Source organism: Heloderma suspectum, chromosome 4, assembly GCF_057233095.1.
Source record: "Heloderma suspectum isolate Gila_16-S chromosome 4, 16-S_ref, whole genome shotgun sequence".
Classification (NCBI taxonomy): Eukaryota; Metazoa; Chordata; class Lepidosauria; order Squamata; family Helodermatidae; genus Heloderma; species Heloderma suspectum.
Genome location: NC_139461.1, coordinates 217,929,795 through 217,953,867, shown reverse-complemented (window position 1 = coordinate 217,953,867; position 24,073 = coordinate 217,929,795). Strand labels below are relative to the sequence as shown.

General features: G+C 42.5%; 2 protein-coding genes across 7 annotated transcripts in view; one reads left to right on the top strand and one right to left on the bottom strand.

The window, feature by feature from the left end:
- RAVER2 (ribonucleoprotein, PTB binding 2) overlaps positions 1-12,157 on the top strand; it is a 55,331-nt gene extending 43,174 nt beyond the window's left edge. For 2 of the 5 annotated variants that reach the window (XM_084852297.1, XM_084852299.1), the window contains exons 10-13: positions 695-840; positions 3,395-3,484; positions 9,333-9,458; positions 10,419-12,157. In XM_084852297.1, coding sequence (XP_084708423.1) covers positions 695-840; positions 3,395-3,484; positions 9,333-9,458; positions 10,419-10,565 — 509 coding nt within the window. In that variant the 3' untranslated portion in view covers positions 10,566-12,157. The remainder of the gene's footprint in view (positions 1-694; positions 841-3,394; positions 3,485-9,332; positions 9,459-10,418) is intronic. The other 3 variants (XM_084852302.1, XM_084852301.1, XM_084852300.1) reach the window with 2 other exon arrangements.
- Positions 12,158-13,342: 1,185 nt separating this feature from the next.
- JAK1 (Janus kinase 1) overlaps positions 13,343-24,073 on the bottom strand; it is a 104,732-nt gene continuing 94,001 nt past the window's right edge. For both annotated transcript variants that reach the window (XM_084852295.1, XM_084852296.1), the window contains exons 24-25: positions 18,102-18,212; positions 13,343-15,622 (exon numbers count right to left, since the gene is read on the bottom strand). In XM_084852295.1, coding sequence (XP_084708421.1) covers positions 15,521-15,622; positions 18,102-18,212 — 213 coding nt within the window. In that variant the 3' untranslated portion in view covers positions 13,343-15,520. The remainder of the gene's footprint in view (positions 15,623-18,101; positions 18,213-24,073) is intronic.

Here is a 24,073-nt window from a genome sequence, read left to right as displayed (position 1 = left end):
TCTTGAGAACTTGAACTCAATTAAGGGTGCAATCCTATTTGGATAGTCAGCAGCCTCCAAAGTCACAGGCTGCTGAGTATCCAGTGCACATCAGCCATAGCACAGAGGAGATCCTCACCTTTGTACTCTGGCTGCCCTGCATTTTTGACTAGACAGACGATTTTGTCTGTCTGGCTACAGCTTCAAAGATGGGAAGGGAAGGAGCCCATGTGGCACACAGGAAACTGTGTAATGCGGCTTCCACGGTCTCCTCCCTGCCCCCAGGACCACCCCTACTCCCCTGTCTCCGCACCCCATTTCCGACTGCAGAGACATAGCCAGTATGGAAGGAACTGCACCAGCTTCAAGGGGGTGGGGTCAAGGGTGGGGAACATGGTTTCTGGGAACTGAAGTTGGAGCCCTGGTTCCGACCTCGGTTTGCAGAATCTGAAAAATCCCATGGCCCTTTAGACAGTATCTAGCAGCCATAGGATTGCTCCCTCGAAACGGTATCTTGCCTCAACCACTGTGTTAGTATCCTACTGTTGCTTATCATCAATCCTTCCGTTTTTTAGCATAACTTTGTCCTTTTGAGCTATAAGCACTATGGAGTGATGGCATTTATATGTTTTGCATCATTCTGGTTTCACAGCAACATATTCTTTTCAATTTTATCTGACATGTTCGAATAATGCATTTTCTTTTATTTGAGCAGCAGTTGCAAGCAAAGCCAGTAATACTAAGCAGCAGTCAGGACTTTCCAATAACTTGCTCGACACTGCAGTTGCTCAGGGAACCACACCACAACAAGCAGTAGAGAACTATTTTAGCTATTCACCACAGTATGGCGATTACACACAGGTATGTGACTTTCATATGGTTTCATTGCAGCTGGTAGCTGTGTGCTCCTTTGGATCAGAGTTTGTTATAAAAGTGTTACTGAGTTCTAGGCAGGTGATGGTTTAGGACATGGGTATGCAACCTGGCCCATCCAGATTTTTTGGACTATAACTCCCATAATCCCTGACCTTTGACAATGCCGACTGATGCTGGTGGTAGTTGTAGTCTAAAACATCTGGAGGGCACCAGATTGCCTACCCTCAGTTTAGGAGAACCATAAATTACCATGCATTAAAAGTATCATACAGTTAGTCATATTTTTAGCTTTTTTACAACATTAGAGTTCGGATACGTCTTGGAATACGAGTACAAAGTGAAATCCCTGCCTCTGCTGGAAACTAACCAAACTACGCAAGTATTCAAGAAAGCTGAAGAAATAGTTTAAGAGCATGAAGAGAAAATTAAGGAAAATGAGTACCATAAAGTACCTCTAATTTGAATCCCTTTATATTCTAGATGAGTTTTATAATTGACATTTATCTGTCTGCATTTACTGCCTGGTTGCGTAGTGTGTGCATTTTTCTTCCATTTGAGAAGTTGAGAACAGATTTCTGTAGGTCTTATAGAAGGAGAAACAAATTGACCCAGTTTGTATGTTCTCCCATAAAACATAGAGAATCCTGCCATTTGTACTCCATAGATCTTATGGGAGTATAAACAAATTGTACCATTTAATACTGAAGCACAGAGTGGCAAATCATCCTAAACTGGTGTGGTGCTGCTGCTAGCATACTCCAAATCAAGTGAAAGACTGAATTTCCTGAAGATTGAATGCAACTCCAAAACTATCACCAGTACTGCTTTCCATGTAAGGACTTTCTGTCACTGATGTGGTGCAGCTGTAGCATGCAAAGGATGTGAAGGGTGCTGGTGGGGGCTGGGCAGAGATGATCTGACAGAGTCACTACCGTGACTCAGATTCTCGAATCCCTCAAGAAAATTAAGAGAATTGATAATTAATAGATCTTGAATCTATGGTTCTAGCAGGCACTCTTGCTATCTATTTAATTCAGCCTTCTAACTGTAGGTATTTTGAATCCGTTGCAGAAGCCTACAAACCCCTCTTTTCTGAAGTCGCATGGAGCTATTCCAGCTTTCCCCAGCCCAGCCTTCAAATACACTATAGCTACTAAGTGGCATAATTAAACAAGCACTTGTTATGCTGAATCCAGAAATAGGCTACTGCACACAGAAGGCTACTGCTTGGGAAAGAACTTCCTATGCCCTCTTCTCCCCACTTCAGCCCACAGTGCACCCACCAAATCTTCTCCAGCCGTCCTGCCAACCTGCCAGCACAGATCTGGAGGGGATACAAGGGGATGCAGGGGGGAGGAGAGGACATGGGAAGCTGCGTGCCATGTGCGATAGCCATTTTCTGGATCCAGCCAAGTGTAAGGTTGGTCACCAATGGAGGCTGATGGCTCTGCTGTCAGTAGAGTGGTGAGTCCACTCTGGGTTTCAGTCAGAAACAGTCAGCACTCTAAAGAAGTTATCCAACTTCTGAAACCCAGAGTGGATTTACTGCCCCACTGACATTGGAGTCACCAGCCTCCACTGTTGGTCACAACGTATTGCATTTCTTAAAGCAAAACTCAGATGTAATGAAAAAAAAAACAAGCATACTGTTGCATTTCATTTATTAAAGGAAATGTAATAAAATACATTAGGCATCAAAATAATCATAATATAAAAAGCAAGCCTAAGGATATGCTTCTTTCGCTAGAGATGAAGGTGCTAAACAGAATGCATAACTTTGGTTTAATTTTCTCAGTTTTAACTCCATTTATCTGACAGGTCAATCATTATACAAAATAGTAGCCAAAAGAAGGTAGTTTAAAATGGTCCTTTTTACTGTGCCATCAGCCTGGGTGTTTTTAAATCAGCCTTACAAATGTCTTCAAAGTTAACTAGCCTGTGGGTAAGTGACTTTGTGGCACAAAAAGCTTGTGGGTGGGATTCTCATCAAAGTTATAAACTCTTTATAACCTGATAGGTTAGAGAAGATTTTCACTCATCACAGGTGGTGACTATTTACAAGCTTGCTTTAGAGTCTACTTCAAATGTCTTCCTACCTTATCGACACATAATAGGGGGTACAAAGTTAATCTTGCAGGAAATAAATTAGATGACTTATTTATGATCAATAAATGCATATACAAAAGGTGGACAACATGCGGCCTGCACACAGCCCCTGGTCCTTTTTTGTAGTCCTAGTCACCCCCAAATTGGTGCTGCTGAATTGCAGCACCAGCAAGGAAAACAGGCACATTTTCACGTTACAACAAGGTACAAGGAAACATGTGCTTTGTTTTAATGCAAAATCATACTTCAGGAAATGAGATAGAATAAGCAAGGGAGTGCCAGAAGTTGGTCTGGATTGGTGGTAGGGATGAGAGCATGCACACGTTCTTGTTTTCCAAAGCTTATGCTCTTTTAGTACCCTCTTATTAACATAATCATGATGTAAAATCACAGAAGATGGAAGATCAAGTGAAAATTGCTTTGCCTTTGGCAGGATTCAGTCCAGCAGTGGTATCAACAGTATGCTCAGGCATACCATACCATTCAAGCTAGAGTAGGAGAAATAGAAAATGATGGCTCAGAGGTGAGTTATTTATTTATATTATTATTTCTTCAGTGTGTTTTTAACTAGTACCCTGTATCTATAATACTAATATATAAGGCAAGACTTTGAAATACAACAAAACCAACACATTGTGTAGAGTTTTTGTTAACATCCTCCCAAAGCTCTTTCAATATGCATCTTCCAGCATCTCAAGGATATTTATGCGCTGTGAACTACCCAAGCGCTAACTGAGTGTATGCAGTATAGGGATGAACGAAACTCTTACCTGGCTCCGCGCCGGGCAATCCGCGGTGGGGGGAGGCACTCTGTCCCTCCCCCCGGAATCCTCCCCAGCCGGCTCTGGTCCGCGGCAACTCTGCGGAGCCGCCGGCCAGGGCCGTCCGCAGCCAGACATCCAGCTGCTGGGCTGCACAGGGATGCAAATGGCGGCCGCTGTAGCCGCCGCCATTTGCGTCCGTGTCTTTAGCCATGATAGCCTGCGTAAATATATACTTAGCCTATCACAGCTAAAGACACGGACGCAAATGGCGGCAGCTCCGGCGGCCACCATTTGCGTTCCTTCCTATTGCCATGATAGGCTATTTATTTATTTATTTAGTTAGTTATTTATTGCATTTATATCCCGCCTTTTTTTCCTCTTGCAAGGAACCCAAGGCAGCTTACATTATCATCCTCCTCTCCATTTTATCCTCACAACAACAACCCTGTGACGTAGGTTGGGCTGAGAGTGTGTGACTGGCCCAAAGTCACCCAGTGAGCTTCCATGGCCGAGTGGGGACTAGAACCCGGATCTCCCGGCTCCCAGTCCAACACTCTCGCCACTACACCACACTGGCTCTCTACGTGATACGTAGCCTATCACGGCTAAAGACATGGATGCAAATGGCAGCGGCTACGCCATTTGCGTCTCTGGCCCGAGCCATGATAGGCTACATAGATACTTACGTAGCCTATCACAGCTTGCCAGGGACGCAAATGGCGGCCAGCGTAGCAGCCGCCATTTGCGGCCGCAGCCCGGCAGCAGGTAGAGCCGCCGGAGCCGCCGCCGCTGGAGCCGCCGCCACTACCGCAGCCAGGTAGGCTCCGTTTCGTGGGACTTTCGCAGGGTGGTGAGGCGGGTTGCTCCATTCCGCCACAGATTCCGGGGGGCCGAATTCACTGGAATTCAGCCTCCCTGGGATCCGTGGTAGAATTCTCTAACATCCATAATGCAGTAACCTTTCTGCAAACTTTTGTCTGTTCTTCTTATAAGTAAAAATGACAGACTATTCCAGCAATATAAAGCATAGAAACCTAACATTTCCTATTAGCAGAATTTTGTGCATAGATAATTTGTAAATAAAAATTAACCAAGTATGCATTTGTCAATTGTAAGCATTTATCAATTGTAAAATCTTTCCTTTAGAAATTAGGTATAGCCCTGTTATTTTCATCCTCTTATTTATAATAACTGTAAGAAAAAATTCCAAAAGTATTTGTGGAGTATGAGGAGTTCTACTGCCTTTCTAACATCTTAAGAAGAGAAACTTAATTCTAAGCCTGTTCAACATCTTAATGATAGCTAGGAGTATTTATTAACAGCCAGCAGCAGTTCCTGGCATTGATAACTCAAGCTAGATGCACCTGTGGGGTTTGTAGAGCCATTGTGTTGGTGTACTGGGTAGACTTACTCGCTGGATTGTCACCTTGCTGTGGTGAGTGGGCTTGTGTGTTCCAGTGAACCCTGTGAGCAAAGCCATCGGGAGTCATGTACTCCCAGCAGGGTCACCCATGGTGGTAAGATCAAGGGGGAGGAACCAGATAAAGAACGATCCAAGAAAGTCCTCAATGGCAGAACAGGTGGAAGATAAGGTGTATATTACAATGGCTGAGAAGGCGGATGAAGGTTGCAGCAGATAAAGGACCACCAATTGTCATGATAACCATGCCACTGGATTAGAGCCTTTTTCTGTGAAGACTGTGTGTTGATCATTGTGCACTGATCTCCACACATAAAACAAATTCACACACAGGTGTCTTCCAATTTAAACCCAAACCAACCAAAAGTCCCATGGCGATTGGCGAATGGCAATGGGGGCAGCACTGTGAAATCCGGAAGCCCCTAGTCATGGTGGATACAGAGTCAGTCATCCTGACTCAAGGCAGTTGAGTAGTTCAGCAGCTGTATCCACGACTGAGCAGTCCTATTCAGGATCCACTCTGCTCACCCTGTACGGGGAGGGGGCTAGAAAAGGTGCCCTAAACATAGTCTGCCTCATCTTCTCCCTGACTGGATTACCGCGTCCAGTGGTGTCATCATTTAGCGGTCGCAAAAGACAAATGAACTTTGGAACATGGAATATACAGACACTGCTGGACAATACAGATAGTGAAGGCCCTGAATGCAGGACTGCCATCATTCCAAGGGAGCTGAGATGTTTTAACATTGACATAGCAGCACTCCAAGAAACTTGAAGAGCAGGAGAGGGACAACTGAAGGAAGAAAAAGGAGGTTACAACTTCTTCTGGAAAGGACTACCTGAACAAGAACAGCGAATACATGGAGTAGGCTTTGCTATTAAAAATGATCTTATGAAGCTGTTGTCAGAAGTTCCTACTGGCATTAACGAACAACTCTCAACCCTCCAAATAAAACTCGCCAAAAACCAGCAGGCAACTATTCTAAGTGCCTATGCAACAACATTAGATGCTGAAGAAGACATCAAAGAAAAATTTTACTCCCAGCTGGACACCATCTTATCAGAAATACCTGAGGACAAAATCATCCTCCTGGGCGATTTCAATGCAAGAGTTGGGCATGATTTTGATTTGTGGCCAGGGACCATTGGGAAAGAAGGAGTCGGCAATAGCAACCAGAATGGAATTTTACTTCTGACTAAATGTGCAGAGCATAATCTTGTCATTACCAAGACACACTTTCGCCAGAAAAATAAATTTAAAACATCATGGAAGCACCCTCGGTCGAAGCACTGGCATCTTCTAGATTATGCAATTGTCCATGCCAGAGATCGCTTAGATGTATTCCTCACCAGAGCCATGATGAGTGCTGATGACTGCTGGACAGACTACCGATTAATTCGTTCCACGATGGCCATTAAGATTCTCCCTCAACGTAGGCTCCAAGGAAGAAAACCAAGGTGTAAAATGAACACTCAAGCCCTTCAAGATCCTATTAAGCGAGCCTGCTTTCAAACAACTCTCAAGGAATATCTACCTATGGAAACCCCTGAAAACGTCGAGGAACACTGGAATAAACTGAAGACTTCCATTATCGCAGCCTGTGAACAAACTATCAGATAAGAAACATCAGGATTGGTTTGATGAGAATGATAGGGAGATTGAATATATCATTGATAAGAAAAGGAAAGCCTTCCAAATATGGCAAAAAGACATCAACTGTGCCTCTAAGAAAAAAAATATGCCAGTGCAAAGGCTGAGGTCCAAAAGGTGACTCTCTTTAAAAAGGGTGATAAAACAGATTGTGGAAACTACCGAGGCATCTCCCTTCTACTACAACAGGCAAAATCCTGGCAAGGATCCTCGCAAACCACCTTCTACCTATCTCAGAAGACATCCTCCCTCAATCCCAAAATGGCTTCCGCCCCTCTAGGGGCACAGTGGATATGATCTTCACTGCACGACAGCTCCAAGAAAAATGCAGGGAAGAAAACCAACCCCTGTACATGGCGTTTATTGATCTGACTAAGGCCTTTGATACGGTAAACCGTACTGCTGTTTGGACCATCCTTCTGAAAACCGAATGTCCTACTAAATTTGTGGACATCTTGCGGCTCCTTTATGATGGCAACAATCTTGGATAACAGTGGCTCTCAAAGTAATCCATTCAAAGTGGGATCAGGCGTTAAACAGGGATGCGTCATTGCTCCAACCTTATTTGCTATCTTCATCACTATGATTCTACACCTTGTTGAAGGGAAACTTCCCACTGGTGTAGAAATCATATATCGAACAGATGGAAAAATTTTTAATCTCAGTAGGCTGAAAGCAAAAAGTGAGGTAATTACAACCTCTGTCAAAGAACTTCAATATGCTGATGATATTGTAATCTGCACACACTCAGAGGAAGATCTCCAAACTGTCCTAAACATCTTTGCAGAAGCATATGAAAAGCTCGGCCTCTTGCTTAACATCAAAAAACCCAAAGTGCTTTACCAGCAAGCACAAACCAATCCCTCTGTAGCGCCATCAATCCAGCTTAACGTTGTGATGCTGGAAAATATTGATCACTTTTCCTATCTTGGCAACCATCTCTCCACAAAAGCTGACATCGACACTGAAATTCAGCATCGCCTGAGCTCTGCGAGTGTAGTATTCTCCCGAATGAAGTGTAGAGTGTTCGAGGATTGGGACATTCGCAGGGAGACCAAAATGCTTGTTTACAAAGCCACTGTATTACCGACCTTACTGTACGCCTGTGAAACATGGACCATCTATAAACACCACTCCTAACTTCTTGAAAGATTTAATCAATGCTGCCTCCGAAAAATTCTGCAAATTACTTGGGAAGACAGACGGACTAATGTCAGCATACTGGGAGAAGCAAAGACCACCAGCATTGAAACAATGATTCTCCAACATCAACTTCGCTGGATCGGCCATGTTGTTTGAATGCCTGATTATCATCTTTCAAAGCAGCTACTCTGTTCCCAATTTATGAATGGAAAACGGAATATTGGTGGACAGCAAAAGAGATTTAAAGATGTTCTTAAAGCTAATTTAAAAAAATGTAACATAAGCATTGAGAACTGGGAAGCTCTAACCCATGAGCGTTCCGACTGGAGCCTGTATTAAAGGTGCTATGGACTTTGAAGAAGCACAAGTACAGAGCGAAAGGGAGAAATGAGCTCAGCGGAAGGCATGTCAAGCAAACCCTCGTTGTGACTGCCTTCCACCTGGAAACCGATGTCCTCACTGTGGGAGGCCGTGTAGATCCAGAATTGGCCTTCATAGCCACCTGCAGACCCACTGCTAAGACTCTATCTCTGGAAGACAATCTTACTTGGTCACGAGTGATCACCATGATGATGATGTAATGGGTAGAATGTTGAACTAGTCCTTAGAAGATTGGAGTTCAGATCCCCCTCTTGACATTGGGCTAATCACTATATCTGAGCCTAACCTACTTTGCAGTGTTGTTGTAAGGATAAAATGGGAGGAGGAGAACCATGTTTGCCACTATGGGTTCCTTGGAGGAAGGGCAGGATATAAATGTGATAAACAAATGTTTACTCCAAATTAACCTTTTATCTGGAACACCTGAAAGGAATATGTGTCACAGGAAGAGCTGACTTAAGGTCTGAGCCATCTCTGGCTTGATCAGACTGAGTTCTACTTGGCTCATCTGGGTGTAAGCAGTCTAAGCAGGAGTCTTTCATTGTGCTCAAGTTCAGTCTTAATTCCACCGGCAAAATGTATGTAATTCAAAAAAACATTTTGGTTGCAACAATATCAGAAAAATAAAAGGAAGGATTACTTTTAACTGGATTAATTTGTGTTTGGATTACAACATCTCCAAGTTCATACTGACCACATTTCTGGGTCAGATGCCCAAGTAAAACAGTGTTGCTCTTATACAATATGCACCTACTTTCTCACCCTTCCCCTTACACAAAATACCTGAAGAGATTCCTTGAGTATCTTTGCTTTTAGAGTTCTTTACCCTAAAATACTCTTGTTAATAGATACTCTTCTCTTAAGATACTCTCCTCTTAGTAATAAGTGCCAATAAATGTTATGACCATTCCTTTCTCCCAGCAATCTCACATCAAGGTTTTTGCGTAATTGCAGTGGCTGGCAGCCTGCTAACACATGCCTTGTCATATTTCTCCATGTTGTTTCCATGTAGGAATCAGATGGTGGAGTTTATGGTGACTATAGTACCTATTTACAGGTCATGCCTTCGTATTATGCTGCAGCACAAGGATCCTTCCATCCAGGCATCTTGCCACTTACACCTCAAAACCCACTGAAGGTAAGAAGAAAAGGTACACACTTATTTTTGGTGCCACCTAGGAATTACAGTACAGATTAAGGATGGCCAGCCTTTCAACCTTAGGGCTCATGTTCCTTTAACCATTATATAAATGAGGAATTTGGGCAGGTGCATCTCTTTAAACCCTTTCAGCATTTTGTCACTTCAAGATGCATTGGAAGAAGGGTGGAATAAAGTATAAAACAACTGCTGAAATTCCTTCATCTGCATTAATGTGAAACATACAGGAGCCCATATTTTGAAAGATTGGGTACACTTCCTTTTCCCAGCTGGTGCATGCTGCTAGATGGATGTCTTGTGCTGCCACCAAGTGTTCAGAAATGCATACTGCTGTTTAAGGATTTCTGCTGGTAATGGAAAGATTTTAGCTGCTGCTAGATTTTATTCTGGTTTTTACTTCATGTTATACTGTAGTTTTATACTTTAAACTTTTATAATGTATTTTATACACATTTTATGTTTTAATTGTTGTGAACCACACAGAGAGTTTAGTAATTAGTTAAGAAAGTAACCATAGCTTGTACAATCGTTGGATCCACCACGAGCCTCCTACAGATGAAAAGGTTCCTTCTGTCAGTAGGAAGCTGTTAATCCAGGAGAGTTTTTCCAGTGGCTAAATGCGGGAGGAAATCTTTGCTGATTTCATGTCCACTGAAACTGTGCTCCAGAGTGTTGGGGAACCCTCTGGAACAGTGGGGAGATGGTGCTGGGACTGCAGAGGGAAGGAGGAGTTGGCAAAATTGGCTCCCCCCCCATCCCTTGACACCAGCTGAACTCCGCTTGGCGCACTCCTGCAAATTAAATAAAACTCCAGATCCAACCTCTTCGCATACTAGGTAGTATTTAGGCTTAGAGAGCAGTATAGTATTTTTACAGAAAGCAAAATTCAATATTTTTAAAGAACTGCACATTATCATACTTGACTTTTATAATCCTTAGATGGCACCAGTAAGAAATGAAAAGCGGGGCTCTTCATACCTCATCACCACTCCAGAAGATGGCCCAGTGGAATATGTTGGCCAACACACTCAGGGTTCAGGAGTACATTATGCAGAATTGTATCTTAAAAGAAAACGTGTCTATTAAGATCATGCTTGATGTCAAAGTCAGTTCATACCATTCTTGTCACCTGTATCTTTTAATATGTATTGTAGATATAAAAAAAAACAATTCCATATAGGAAATTAATTTTTCTAAGTAAACGTATGTGTAACAAGCATGGGGGAAGCTACTAATGTAAAAACTGTTATCCTCCAGACTAGTTTCTATGTGTTTGATGACAATTAAGTTTCTTAAAGAAATGGCAGCTTTGTGGGTTGAGAATTTCTCTCAAAGCAATAAAATAATGGGGAGCGAAAATGTTCTTGCTATCTTGCTGGAGAAGTTGCAATGTTAGTCTGAAGAAAACAATTATGCTGGTGTGCTTTTTTAACCTCTTTGAGGATTTAGGTTCTTGGCTGCAAAGCATTTATGTTTAATCCTTTCTTCTGATGTTTGACAATAGTAATATCCCGTTACTGATTTTAATGGGGCTTGCATGCTGGATTACAGCCCAGTCTGTTAGGCTGAGTACAAGCATTACAATTCAGTCTAGGTAAAATTAGCCAAATCTTCTTTGGATTAAAAATAAAATAGCAGTCATAGCTCTTAATGTAGTCATATCTCTTAAAGTGGCAGTATGCTAGGAACGTAACAGCAAGTTTCAATCTTATTAAAATAACTGATTGCTGCAGTGTAGTACTGGTAATACAAGCATGTATAAGATTTCTATGGAAATGAAAGATTGATCCTAGCCTTGTATTTATAGTCTTAGACCATCGGCACCTCTTAGACCCTTCTAAATCTTGGGGCAATATTTATACTCTCTTTTTCAAAATGGGTATGAATTTCCATTTAGTATCCAACCTAATGAAAGGTATTGCCATGACTTGCATTTAATTTTCCAGGTATTCCACCCCACTTCTATATACTGCTTTTGATTTTTGCCACTGCCAAGTACTTGGAAACGCTTCAGCATCTTTTATTGCACTTTATAGCCAGGGCAATTCTTATGTTTGTTCATCAGAACTGGAGTGATACTTCGTATGTACACACAATGCTTCAGGTATATGTTGGCTTGTAACTTATTTCTAATTGGAAATGGTGATTTGCAGAAAGCTACTTTTCTGTTGTCTTGAATCCAAGTGTGTTTGAAATGACTAATGCAATTGTGGTATTTTCCAAAGCCTTCCTCCAGAGCAGTACCACTTGTAGTTTGATGTTTCTGAAGCCAAATTAAAAAGCATAAGCTCCATCGGTGGTGGTGATAAAATGCTTGATCAACTTATCCACACAAATCTGCAGAGGGAGGTACTGCTGAGGAAAGTTATGGAGAAATACATGTGTGTGGCCGCACCCAAGAGATAGATTATTGTTCTTAAGCCTGGTTGAAATCCAATGGAATTTAACCTTAGCTATGACAACTAACCTGCCTGATTGATTTCAATGGGGCTTAAGTGTGACTAAGTTTCTGGATTAGGAGGATGCTCTGTAGAATTAGACCTACATTATTCACAAGTAATGGCTGCCTTTGAGACTCATAAGAGGGTCCTTCTTTTCCTGTGTTCATTAAGTAGTCTTATTCATGTTAAATTCCTTTCTGAACAATCAACCTCTTGATAAATAAACTGGCAAACTACTCTGTGTGTTTTATACTGTTATGGCTACTTCCTACCGTAGGAAGGGACCAGTCATGAAGCTGAGAAGGGGAAGAAGATAAGAGAGGCAATGCATATTGAATGTGGCTGCCCCCACAAAGCCAGCAGTGTTGTTTGAGTACCTTTGACATCAAAAATAGTCTTATGGCCCCTAACATGGCTACCTCTCCAGTAAGTTATGAGATCAGTAGCTAAGACAAAGCCTGTTTCCATAGTTATACCCCCAGCATGCCATGCAGTTCTTGAGATGGTTTAACAAGTAAGCATCCCTCTTTTAAGCATGAGTGTAGAAGAACAACAGATGTAATGTGCTAGGGCATGACTGGAGCGGTAGACATCTGCCAATCTCTAGGTCTTCCTCTAGAACTTTAGTTATAGACAGATAGCTCCAGTTGTGTGAACATAATCTAAGCTGCAAGCAGATATTTGATAGCAATAGCTAAGCCAGCAGTTCTCTCTCTCTCCTTGGGATGGGTTTGCAACCTCAGAAGGGTTAGGAAATTGAGTTCCTAGAGCCACACTGGCCTATAGTACTGCTTTGAGGTTGCATCTCTCTCTCCCACCCCTGCTGAATGGGAGTGAAGGGAGGAAAGCAGAGGTGCAACTTGATCTCTTGGCCTTCTTCTTCCCTTATCTGTGCTTGGCTGTGCCCCCCTCATGACATGAAACATTTTCATTAGCATGCGAAAGAAGGGAGAGGAGCCATAGCAAGGGACCTGGTGGCTCCTCAGTCTGAACTACATTGAACCTTCCAGTGTGTACACAGACATTGCAACATAACCCAAAGACAGATTATATGAGGAATGTCTACTTTCATTTGAGGAGAAACTAGGTAACTATGGAGTAGGGGTCAGAGCAGTGATCAACCCCATCTGCCTGTACGTGTACTACATCTATTTTCATACCTTTTGGTGACAAATCAATATTTATGGAGCTTATCGCCCACCACATTGGGGGAGGGGGGTCATCTAAGTAGGGTTAGTGGGATAGATATGTATTGCATACCTGAAAACCAAAATAAAGATGCTGTGGGCTGCAGTTGTGCGATAATGAGGGCAGTGGATGTAAAAGATGATTGGAGGGGGAATTGAGTCATCACCTTGCACAATGTTGTTATCTGCTAACTTAGACTTTAAAAGTCTTTTAGAAATACTTTTAAAACAAACATTCATGGATAAAATCTTTATTTTTTTTATAAAGAATAACAAAGTGCATATAGCATAATCATATTTATAATCGGATTACAGCAAAAACAGGCAATACTGAAAGATAGCTCTAAACTGAATAAAATATCCAAGAATTACATTTCTAGTTTTATTTTGATTACATTTTACATTATTGCAAACTCTGAATAATTCCTCACATACAATATCTGATTTTAGGAAAGGGCCACCTTGAATAAAAGAGCAATTATTATAAACAATGCCCATCTTATACTTTCACTTGTAAAGGACTAGTGAATTCACATAAGAGAAAAGTATAGTTTAGTCATTCATGCATTATGGCTCCAGTCCCGAGATGTGTATATGGAACTCTCCCTTCATCTAGAGAAGAGAAGACCAGGGCAGATCAACTTCAGTGGGTTGGATCCTGAATTAGTCATCCTTAGAGTAGACCCACTGAAATCAAAGGGACTTATGTTAGTAATAACTAACTTTTCCCATTGATTTCAATGAATCTACTCTTAAGCATGACTAGGTCTGAATCCAATGCAGTATCTTCCTACTTCCCTTAGTGCTGTTAAGTTTTGCTCACCTATTTCCTTTATGACAGGTAAATAGTGCAGGAATAATGCACACATCCCCTATATAGTTCGGGTGTATTTCTCTCTTGCAACATCCTCAGCCATACACAGTGTGTGCTGGAATCCAGAATGAAATTTATATACACTAACTGAATCCATGCTCAGCTCATCCTTGCGAGACCAATGCATTTGACTTCAAAAGACAGCTAAAGCCATCACTCTAGTTAATTATTTAGTTTGACAATCTGCTACATAATAATAGACGAGAATGCTGTCATGCACTAGAGTTAAAGATTTCCTTTTATGTATTCAGTGCTCTTTTCCCTGAATGACTATTTCCCCCTCACACTTGGTGACAAACATCCGCTGCATACAAAGTGGATTTATTAAACTCCTGCATTGTAAGGTAAGGACAGCAAACATCCACTCTTACAGAATAGCCCATAGCTATTTAAATATTTTGTTAGGAAACATAACTTGCTATAATGGTAAAGGGAATGGTCATTGGCTCTTGGCCATGGTAAAGTTTCTCCAGGCTGAAACCCCCAAAATGAGCATGTCGGATTATGGTAGACATTATTTGACAGCATGCCAAGCAACAGGCTTACAAAGCAACACCTCAAATGAGAAAATACTTTTTGAAGAGCAGTAAATAAATGAAACATTAAAGAATATCCTAGAGTGACCTGACTTCTGGCATGTATTAGAAATTTTGAATGTTAAAATAGGAACTTCCTAGATGAAGTGCTGATGGTACATTCAGATTTTAATGAACACACTAGAGGCAGTTTACAGATGCAACAAACATATCAACAGAAACAAAGGCTAGAATCCAAAGAGCTATTTTAGGTTTGCCCAAAGGCTTGGGGATGCCTCGTGGGATTATTTTGCTGTTTTTCACATTTTCCCCCCTTCAACAGCAGGCATTAATGCCATAACAAAATGTTTTTGAAACTTAATGCAAGTTCATGGTGATTCACCATGTGGCATGGGATGGCCGTTGTTTGAAGAATTGAGAGCCAAAGAAATAGAAATATTTCTATTTCTGTAGAAATAGTTGTGTGCCTCCGGATCCCAGCCAAGAAGTCATCTTGTGCATAATGCTCACTTCTAAAGGCTGTCATAAAAATTTCTGCTAGTTCTTTCACAAAATGTTTATCTGATATAACATGCTTCATACCTTAATCACTGAGCCATGTTACTGTTCTGCGATTTCAGCTTTTTTAGTCCAACATGATTTAAATTGCACACAGGCAAATAACTAAAAACTCTTAGTATAAGGTCATGGCTCTCAAAATGATTTAGGTCGAGTCATCACCACCAACCCTGCAAGATTCTTTTGGAACACCAGTCGGCTCCGAAATGGTAAAACTATGACAGTTGTAGGAGTAGCATAGATATTGATTGGCAAAGTGCTCAACAACATATTCCGCTGCTTGCTTTGATTTCTTGGATCCAAGGGTTTACTGTTCAAAGAGGAAAACTCTTTGACAGAAGACACCCTTTTAAACACAGCTTTACCAAAGTACAAAATTACAACAGGCAATAAAGGGCCTTATTTTTTTCCAAACACATAAGGGTAATAGTATAACAACTTTGGATTACATCTTCTTTATAAGTGCTTCAAATCCTTGAATCAGATTGTGAAAGGTTGTCCTCTCACCTGGGTCTTGTACCCAACACTTCCTCATCAGTTGGTTAACCTAACAAACAAAAGGTAAGTAGGTGTTGGTTACAAAGGGATCCAGACCTGCTGTTCCATGAATGAAATATCTCCTCCTCTTTATCAGCAGAGGCAATGGGGACAAAAGGGAGAGGCAATTTTCACCAATATCCCTCTGTCTGCAGCTCCCATTGCCACCACTGCCCTTGTTGTTTGCGGGTTTCCCAACCGTCCTCAACAGATTTTCAGGGGGCAGCAGGAGAAATCAGTGAAAATCGCCTCTCCTCACTACTACCTGCAGAGTGTCTAGTTAATTTATTATTATTATTAAGCGGAGTTCTGCTCTGCACAACTCTGGATCCAGCCCAGAATGTATTTATCTTTTATTATTAAGAGATGAGATCCAGACAGTGACCTGGTTCACACGTAATGGCGGCAAATCATAGGTTAATTAAGCCACAATTTGCTATAGTGCATGCTGGGCAAGTTCCATGCCTATTTTGAACGTACAACCTCCGACTGGAGGTTGAATATTCAAAAATGCAGACACTATAGTTTAATAATGGGTTAGTAGTTAAGTAAGCAATTAATAGTTAGGTTAATTGTGGGTTGTTTAACCCATGACTAACCTATAGTGTCTGGGTTCGGACATCACAGAGCAACCTGATTGGAGATTGAATATTCAAAAAGATTGCAGTGCATGCCACAGCAAGTCCTGGGTTAATTAACCCCTGATTTGTCATCATTATGTGCAAACAGGCCCCTTTTATCAGTGTTACATGGTGTACACTCACTGGAGGTACATGTTCTAATATCAATCAACAACTGCTTAAGTGAACAACTTTTGCACTATCAAGTATTCATCCAATCTGATATATAAATATGTATAAACAAGAAGAGCCTCAAAGAAGAAAGATCTTCCTGACATGTACTCATTACAAGATTTAATATCCTATACGCAATTCTAAAGCACTCTGTGATAATACAAATGGTATGCTGAAGTCCAATGACATTTGTTCAAATCAATAAAAGACCAAGATGTGATCCAGATCAGGTCTAATGGGACACAGCCAAAAGGAAGTGCATTTTAGCTAAAAGCCTTGGTTTCATATACCAAAAGCCATTATTGAGTACAGTAGCAGAACTGTAAAAGGTTTGCTTAATAGATCTATGCATTTAATGCAATATCAAACTCTGGAGCTCTCTCATCTCAATCCATGTTTCAAAAAGCCCATGTACTTTGATACTGATTTAGTCTCATAACCATAAGTGAGACTGGACTTCAAATTTAATAATGCCAATTTAGCTTTGGATGAGACTGCTCCTAAGCAATGGAATTCTTCAGTTAAATACATTAAGGGCACAATCCTATGCATGTTTAGACAGAAAGGTCCTACATGCTGGCCGAGGAATGATGGGAATTTGTTCTGTCTAAACATGCATAGGATTGTACCTTAACAGATGCTACTTTCCTTATAAACTGTACAGTGTTATCCTACAAAATGGCAACAACATGGTACAGTTATAACAAGTTACTGTTGCTGATATTTTGCCAAAGTGTGCATATTTATTATATTTATATACTGCATTTCTAATGGAAAAACTGAAGGCAGTTAAGAAAACAAATACATAATACAAATAGGCCAGTAGACCAGTGGAGGAATTTCTTCTTCACTCCTGCTCATACAGTACAATTTGGGTCACAAGTTTGTCCAGCTTAGAATACTCAAATGTATAATACCCAGATACAGAGTATTATTTCCCTACAGAGTTCTCCACAGTGTAAAATGAGGTTCTGCATATGTGTGATCAGTGGGTTTTCAACTGCCTATGCATTTTTTCATCCAAACCACGGGACATAAACAGCAATTCAGCCAAAGCTGAACTAATTTTTAAGGCTCCAGGCAACTGTACAATCCTTGCCCTTTAGTACAAAGCACTGACAGTAAGGGAGCTGTGCAATCATTGAGCCTGTCCGACCAAACTGGGGGGAAGTTCCCAACCAGGATGAGTTGATGCTTAGGCCCTTTCTCTTCTGAATAGTTAGAACTAGGAGGGTGGATGAGGGGCTCTTACCCATCACATGGACTGGAAGAGAGCTTCCAGGGAGTATATGAAAAGTAAATCAACATTTTAACTCTACTCTGGAATTTACCCAAGCTCAACAGCTTCCTGAGCTGTGCCCTGTGTCATAATTTAGTGACTGCAGAGTTCTCTGAATCCTTATAAATTAGCCTTATGATATTTTTCACAGCTCTGACTGAGCTGTGATTAGTGCCAAGGACTTTGATGAAAACTGGATGAATTTTTGTCAGGCAGTTGAAAACTCACTGAGTAAAACAGATACTTTTTAATGTAACAAAGCTGAAAGCAAAAGTAAGAATACACAACGTTACATAACTAAAGGGCATTCTGAGAAGAAGAGCTTTTTCCTGTGAAAGCTCATGAATACCAAACAGATGGGAATTCTCCCATCACAAGACAACACATAAAGATGACAACAATTTGCAAGCTCTTACCTCTTCTGGGCAATTTTTAGGACGTGGCAAGCGCTTGCCCTCTGCTAATATGCGCACAAGCCGTGTGACTGTCATCTGGCCTTGAGTTGGGCCAATCATCTTCAAGAATTCCTACAAGTTATGAAAATACATGCTTAATATTCAATTCTCCATATTAGTAAAAGTGGGTGTCTAACCACCATTTTGAAATTTGAGCTCCTAGGGCAGCCTTCCCCAGCCTGGTGGCTTTCAGATATTTTAGACTACAACTCCCAGCATTCCCAACCATTGGCCATGCTGGAGATGTGAGCTGAAGTCTACAACATCGTGGGAAAGGCTGTTCTAGGGTGTCTAAATGGTCTAGAAGGAACAATGGTTCATCCTCACATTTTAAAGAACTAGTTTTAACAACTGAGAGACTGGCTGGATAAAGAGACATTTCCATCAGTCAGTCTTTCTGATATGATCAGTCTTTCATTTCATCCAGCCTTTCAGTTTCAGATAGTGAACTCCATTCTCCAAAATTCACTGTTACTTATGTTTGCATAACATAGCTGCTGTGAAATTTGACAGACCAAGAAACTCCAGTGGGAAAAAGACAATTGGTCACTTACCCATAAAAGGGATTTCTTTGTGCATGTAAAACAGTACATCAGGTGGGTCTTATGTACCACCTAGTGGTTGCGGGCAAAATTGCTGCTCCAATTAATTCTTAACTGTCCTTCCCGCCTTTGTAGCTCAGTTTCCGTTGACAAGCTCAGGAAGAACTAGGATCAGTGAGAACAGCGAAACACAAACAAGAAAAACAGAATACTCTCGTACTCTCTGCACACAGGGCTTAGAAAGAAACCAAATGTGTCAAAAATAGGAAAACTAATCCCCACCAGCAGAAAACAGCCTTAACGGAACCTCAGTCTAGGGTGTGGCCCTGATGTATTGTTTTACGTGCACAAAGAAATCCCTTTTATGGGTAAGTGGCCAACTGTCTTTTCTCTTGTGCATGTAAAAAGTACATCAGGTGGGACATACCAAAGCTTGACCCATGTAGGACAAGATTCAACAAAGTAGTAGCTGCTTAATGACTGGGAAGGACATGTTGAAACAGGCGTATAAGTCGATCTTGTAATGCTTAACGAAGGTGCTAGGATTTGCCCATGTAGCTGCCCTACAAAAATGCACAGCATTGAGGAAAAAAGCTGCCAATGTGGCTGCTCTTGTAGAATGGGCAAACATTTTGGTAGGTGGAGACAACTTCAGGCAAAAATAGGCTAGGGAAATACACAGCCATCTACTCAGAGTGGCATTAGAAACCTTCTATCCCAAGAAGGAAGAATAGAATGACACAAACAGGGAATCTGACTGCTGAGAAGTTTTGGTTCTGCTGATACAGACCTTCAGGGCTCTCCTGACATCAAGGGGATGCCATGCCTTTTCTGAAGGGTGCACAAGGGAAGGACAAAAAGTGGAAAGAATTAGCTCTTGTTGACAATGAAAAGGAGACAGAACTTTAGGATGGAAAAAGAGGTTAGTATGGAGCACCACTCTATCTTTGTGGAAGACACACAGGTGTTTATCTACAAAGAGGGCATTACGTTCAGAGATCCTTCTGGCTGATGTTATGGCCACCAAGAATAAAACCTTGAAAGGAAACAGTTGGAGAGATACTGATTTCAGGGGTTTGAAGGGGTGGGGGGAGGCTCTGAAATGCTCAAAGTACTTTATGGAGATCCAAGGAAGAAAAACAGTGCTGAACTGGAGGTGACTTTGAAAAAGCTCCACACAGGAACTGTTTAAGAAACGGATGAGAGCCCATGGACCTGTGTTGTTGTTTTTTGCGGGGGGGGGGGGGTTGACAAAAGGGTAGATAGTGTGGAAGCCTAATGCTTGAGCATATTAGGCTTGAAACCTATAGCAAAATTGTCTTGCAGAAATGCTAAAAAGTCTGAGATTCTGGCTTTCTGAGTCAAAATCCTTTTCCAGTACACCAAGTGGAGAATATCTGCCTTATACTCTGGTAAATTTGGTGGGTACACAGTCTCCTAGAGGCCAATATAGTATCAATTACTGTGGGAGAGAGGCCTGCTTTGGAGAAACATTTCCGTTCAATCTCCAGACATGTAACTGAAGCCACACAAGGTTTGGGTGAAGGAGATGGCCCTGGATAACAGGCCATCCCACCGAGGGAAGGGCCAAGGAAGAGCCACTGCCCAGTTGATCAGGTCAAGAAACCAGAGTTGCTGTGGCCAAAAGGGAGCCACTAGAATGAGTCTAGCCTTTTTTTCCCTCCCCTTTCCCCAGAACCCTGGAGAGAAGAGGAATGGTGGAAAAACATAAAATCTGGTTGGCCATGGAGAAGACAAGGCGTCTGTCATCTCTGTTGCTGGAGTTGCATAATAGGAGAAGAATCTGCTGACCTGGTGATTGGCTCCTGACACAAACAGGTCCACCAGGCCTGTCCTGAAATGGGAGACTACCTCTTCGAAGACTTCTGGGTGAAGCATCCATTCTTCTTGGTTTAACCATTCCCTGCTTAGCTAGCCCATCTGAGTATTCTCTCCCCCACTTAGGTATTCCAGAGAGAGGGTTTTAAAGTAATGTTCCACCCAGAGGAAGAGGGAGTCCTCTTCTGCCTAGAGGTCTGGAGTCTTGGTTTCTCCCTGATAGTTAATGTGTGCTTTGGCTGTGATGCTGTCTGTCCGGATGAGGACCAATCAGAGAGGAAGTTATTGTATGAAGTGTTGAACCGCTAGCCTGCCTGCCCGGAGTTCTAGTAAGTTGATAGGAAGCTGCAGCTCCCCTGAGGACCAGAGTCCTTGAATCATCCTCCCCTTGCACAGAGCTCCCCAAACAGAAAGGCTGGTGTCTGATGTAATCATTGTTTTTGGGGGATCCTGGAGGGGGACTCCTCTCTCCAGAACAGAATGGAGGAGCCACCAGTGGTAGGAAGCTCGAACAGTCCTAGTCAGGTGAATGTTCAAGTGACATCTTGCAGGTTTGTCATTTTGGAAAGGAAGCAGGGCCCATTGTAAAGGACGAGAATGAAGTCTTGCCTAAGGAGTTATCTGGAATGCTGACACCACGAGGCCCAGAACCTTTGCTAGAAGCATGAGGTTGGCTGACTTCTTGAAGCAAATCGATTTGACTCAGCTTGAATTTTGGAGATCCTCTCTGGAGAAAGAGTCATGATTCCTACTTGCATGTCTATTAAGGCCCCCAGGTGGAGTATTCTGTGAGAGGGGAGCAGATGACTCTTTTGACCATTGACCAGAAAATCAAAGTCCTTGAGGCATGCCAGGGTGACTTGCAGGTCGTTCACTGCCTGATGCCGAGACGATGAGAAGATCATCGAGGTAAGAATATATTGAGATCCCTTGCATGAGAAGGTGTGCCACCAAAATGATCATGTTCATGATCTTTGTAAACACCCTGGGACCCGAAGCTAGGCCAAAAGCATGGCTTCGTATGTCATGAAGTCTCCTAGGCTCTTTGATGGACAGAAGAGTCTCCATCCGGAACCTCTGGTAACGGATGAAATGGAGGAGAAACTTGAGATTCAAGACAGCTCTCACAAATCCATCTTTCTTTAAGACTGTAAAGAAATGGAAATAAAGAATAGAATCCTAATCCTCTCTCTTCTAGAGGCACCGGTTCCACTGCCACGATATTTAATACATGTTGGATGGCCAATTTCACCATCTCCCTCTTGGCTGGATTTGCTGGGGCTGGCGATGGGAAAAAACAGTAGGAAGGTTGAGATGTCAGCTCCAGCCACAAACCCGAGCCAAGAGTCTCCAGGACCAAATGATCTGAAGTGATGGCCAGCCATTTATCAGCGTACTCGGCAAGATGACCACCCACCACCAACGGGTTGTTGTCAGAATTGGTGCTTGTATCCCCTTGACATGGTGGATGAGCCATATCTGGTGGAGAAGTTCTGTTGGCCTATATTTCCTCCTCAGGAATGAGCACAGGTGGGATGGGTAGACTGAACTTTCTCCCTCGCCTAGAGGCTTTGGAGAAACAAAATGGCTAGCTGATTGGTGAGGGTGAAAAGGCCTCCTAAAGAAACGTTTTTCTTCCTTCTTTTCTGCCATGGGCATAGCCTTTTTCTTATCTTTTGATTCAACTTGGATATCCTTTAAAGTTTCATCCCCCAATGAAAGGCTCTGACGCTAGATTGGACTTTGAAGGAGGATCAGCTTCCCAATGGTGAAGCCAAAGGAGTCTCCTGACAAACATATCAGTGCTGGGGATCTGACAGAGAACTGATCTGCATCCAAAGCGGTGCCAGCAATAAAAGCTACCACTTTAGAGACCTTGAGAAGGCTCTTATGTAATCTGGCTACATCTTGACGTGTCCCATCCAACACATCTTCCAACCACAGTAGGGAAGCTCTGGCAAAAACTGACACTGAAGCTGCTGCCCAAACAGAGAGGAATGCTGCTTCATGGGCCCTCTTCAAACCAGTATCCAGCTTGCATTCAGCCATTTCCTTGAGCTGTGCAGAGCGCGATTCATAAGAGCCGCCATGGGCGCATCAGTAAGTAGACTTTAATTTGATTCATAATAGGCTGCTCTAAAATATGTTTGTTAGCAATAGCGATGGATTTCTTGTGCTGCAAAGAAGAATCCAGCTCACCTCTAATCACTTTTGGGATAAGAGGAGGCAACTTCACCACTTTGGTCTTGGGCTGAGGATCAGGACAAACAGCTGCCACCCTATAGGTACAGGGCTGAGGAGCTTCCTCTGAAGGAAACAAATCTAATGCTGCCATAGATTTACATAGCAGGGGAAGATAATGGGAGTCCTGAAATAGGCAATAGGAATCAGGTTCCTTGAAGTTGAACTTACCACTCCACTCCTCTTCATCTAGGACAACTAAGTCTGCATCATTCTCATCTGGGTTAGGACAGTCTAGATTTGGGTTGGTTTGATGTTTTCTTTTTGACTTCCTCCCTAACAACATCATGAGGATCTGGAGAAATATGAACCCTGTCTCAAACTGGAGCATATAGAGCCTGTGCAGGCTGCTGTGACATTAAGAGAGAGCCACAGGGCTGCACAGCATTTCTAGATGCAGACATAGAAAGGGTTAAAGGCTGAGAATGAACCAAGGCATCCTTAGCGAGGTCAGCTAATAAAGCCTCCTTCAAGCACTGTAGCAGAGAAGGTGGAATTTCCAGATAAACTGAATCCCCCAGATCGCTACCTAATTGTAGGGGACCAACAGGGTTTTTGCAGGAAAAAGCAGTGGGCCTGGAGGATGATGCCCCTGTTCCCACAGGGCGGTGTGTGAATCCCTGGAACTCCTCCAGGGAAGATTACATTGAAAACAAACTGCCCAAATTTCCAGCCAAGTCTGCCTCTCTGTCATCGGAGAGTTCTTCATCTGCCCTAAGGTTCCTTCTGGCAAACTGCCTGGGAGACGATGTAGCAAAAGCTGGGCTCCTGTTTAAGGCCAGGCTCCCCACTCCTCCTCCTCCTCCCAAATTCCAACATCCAGACTAGCCAGGGCTGTGTCATTGTGGGCATTAAATATTACTCTGAGCCCTGCTGAGGAAAACTGTCCCAAAGATGGAGAAAAGGGAGCTCCAGATGCAACAGAAAGCTTGCTTTTCATAAACTGTAGATGGATGAGCCCCTTCAGCGCAAACAGGAAGAGGATCAGTAATGGCTGCCATTATCACCTTTCCATTGCTTACATAGGCCACAGAGGTGGCTTGTGAAGAGCCCAAAGAGACTGCTGGGTGAGGCTTAAGAGGAGACTGGTGGGCAGAAACAGACTTCCCTTTTGCTTTCCCTATAGCAAGGTGCAGGGCCAAAGGCACAAGGAGGAAAAGGCTGGCCAAATTGGAGGGTGGGGGGGAGAGATAATGACAAAGGTAGCTGACAAGAACTGAGAAACTGCGGTAGGGTTTTTTTTTCTGTTTTTCCTGGAAGGGAAAAAGATTGGGAAGAGAGGCAAAGAGAACAGGCAATAATACATGAACA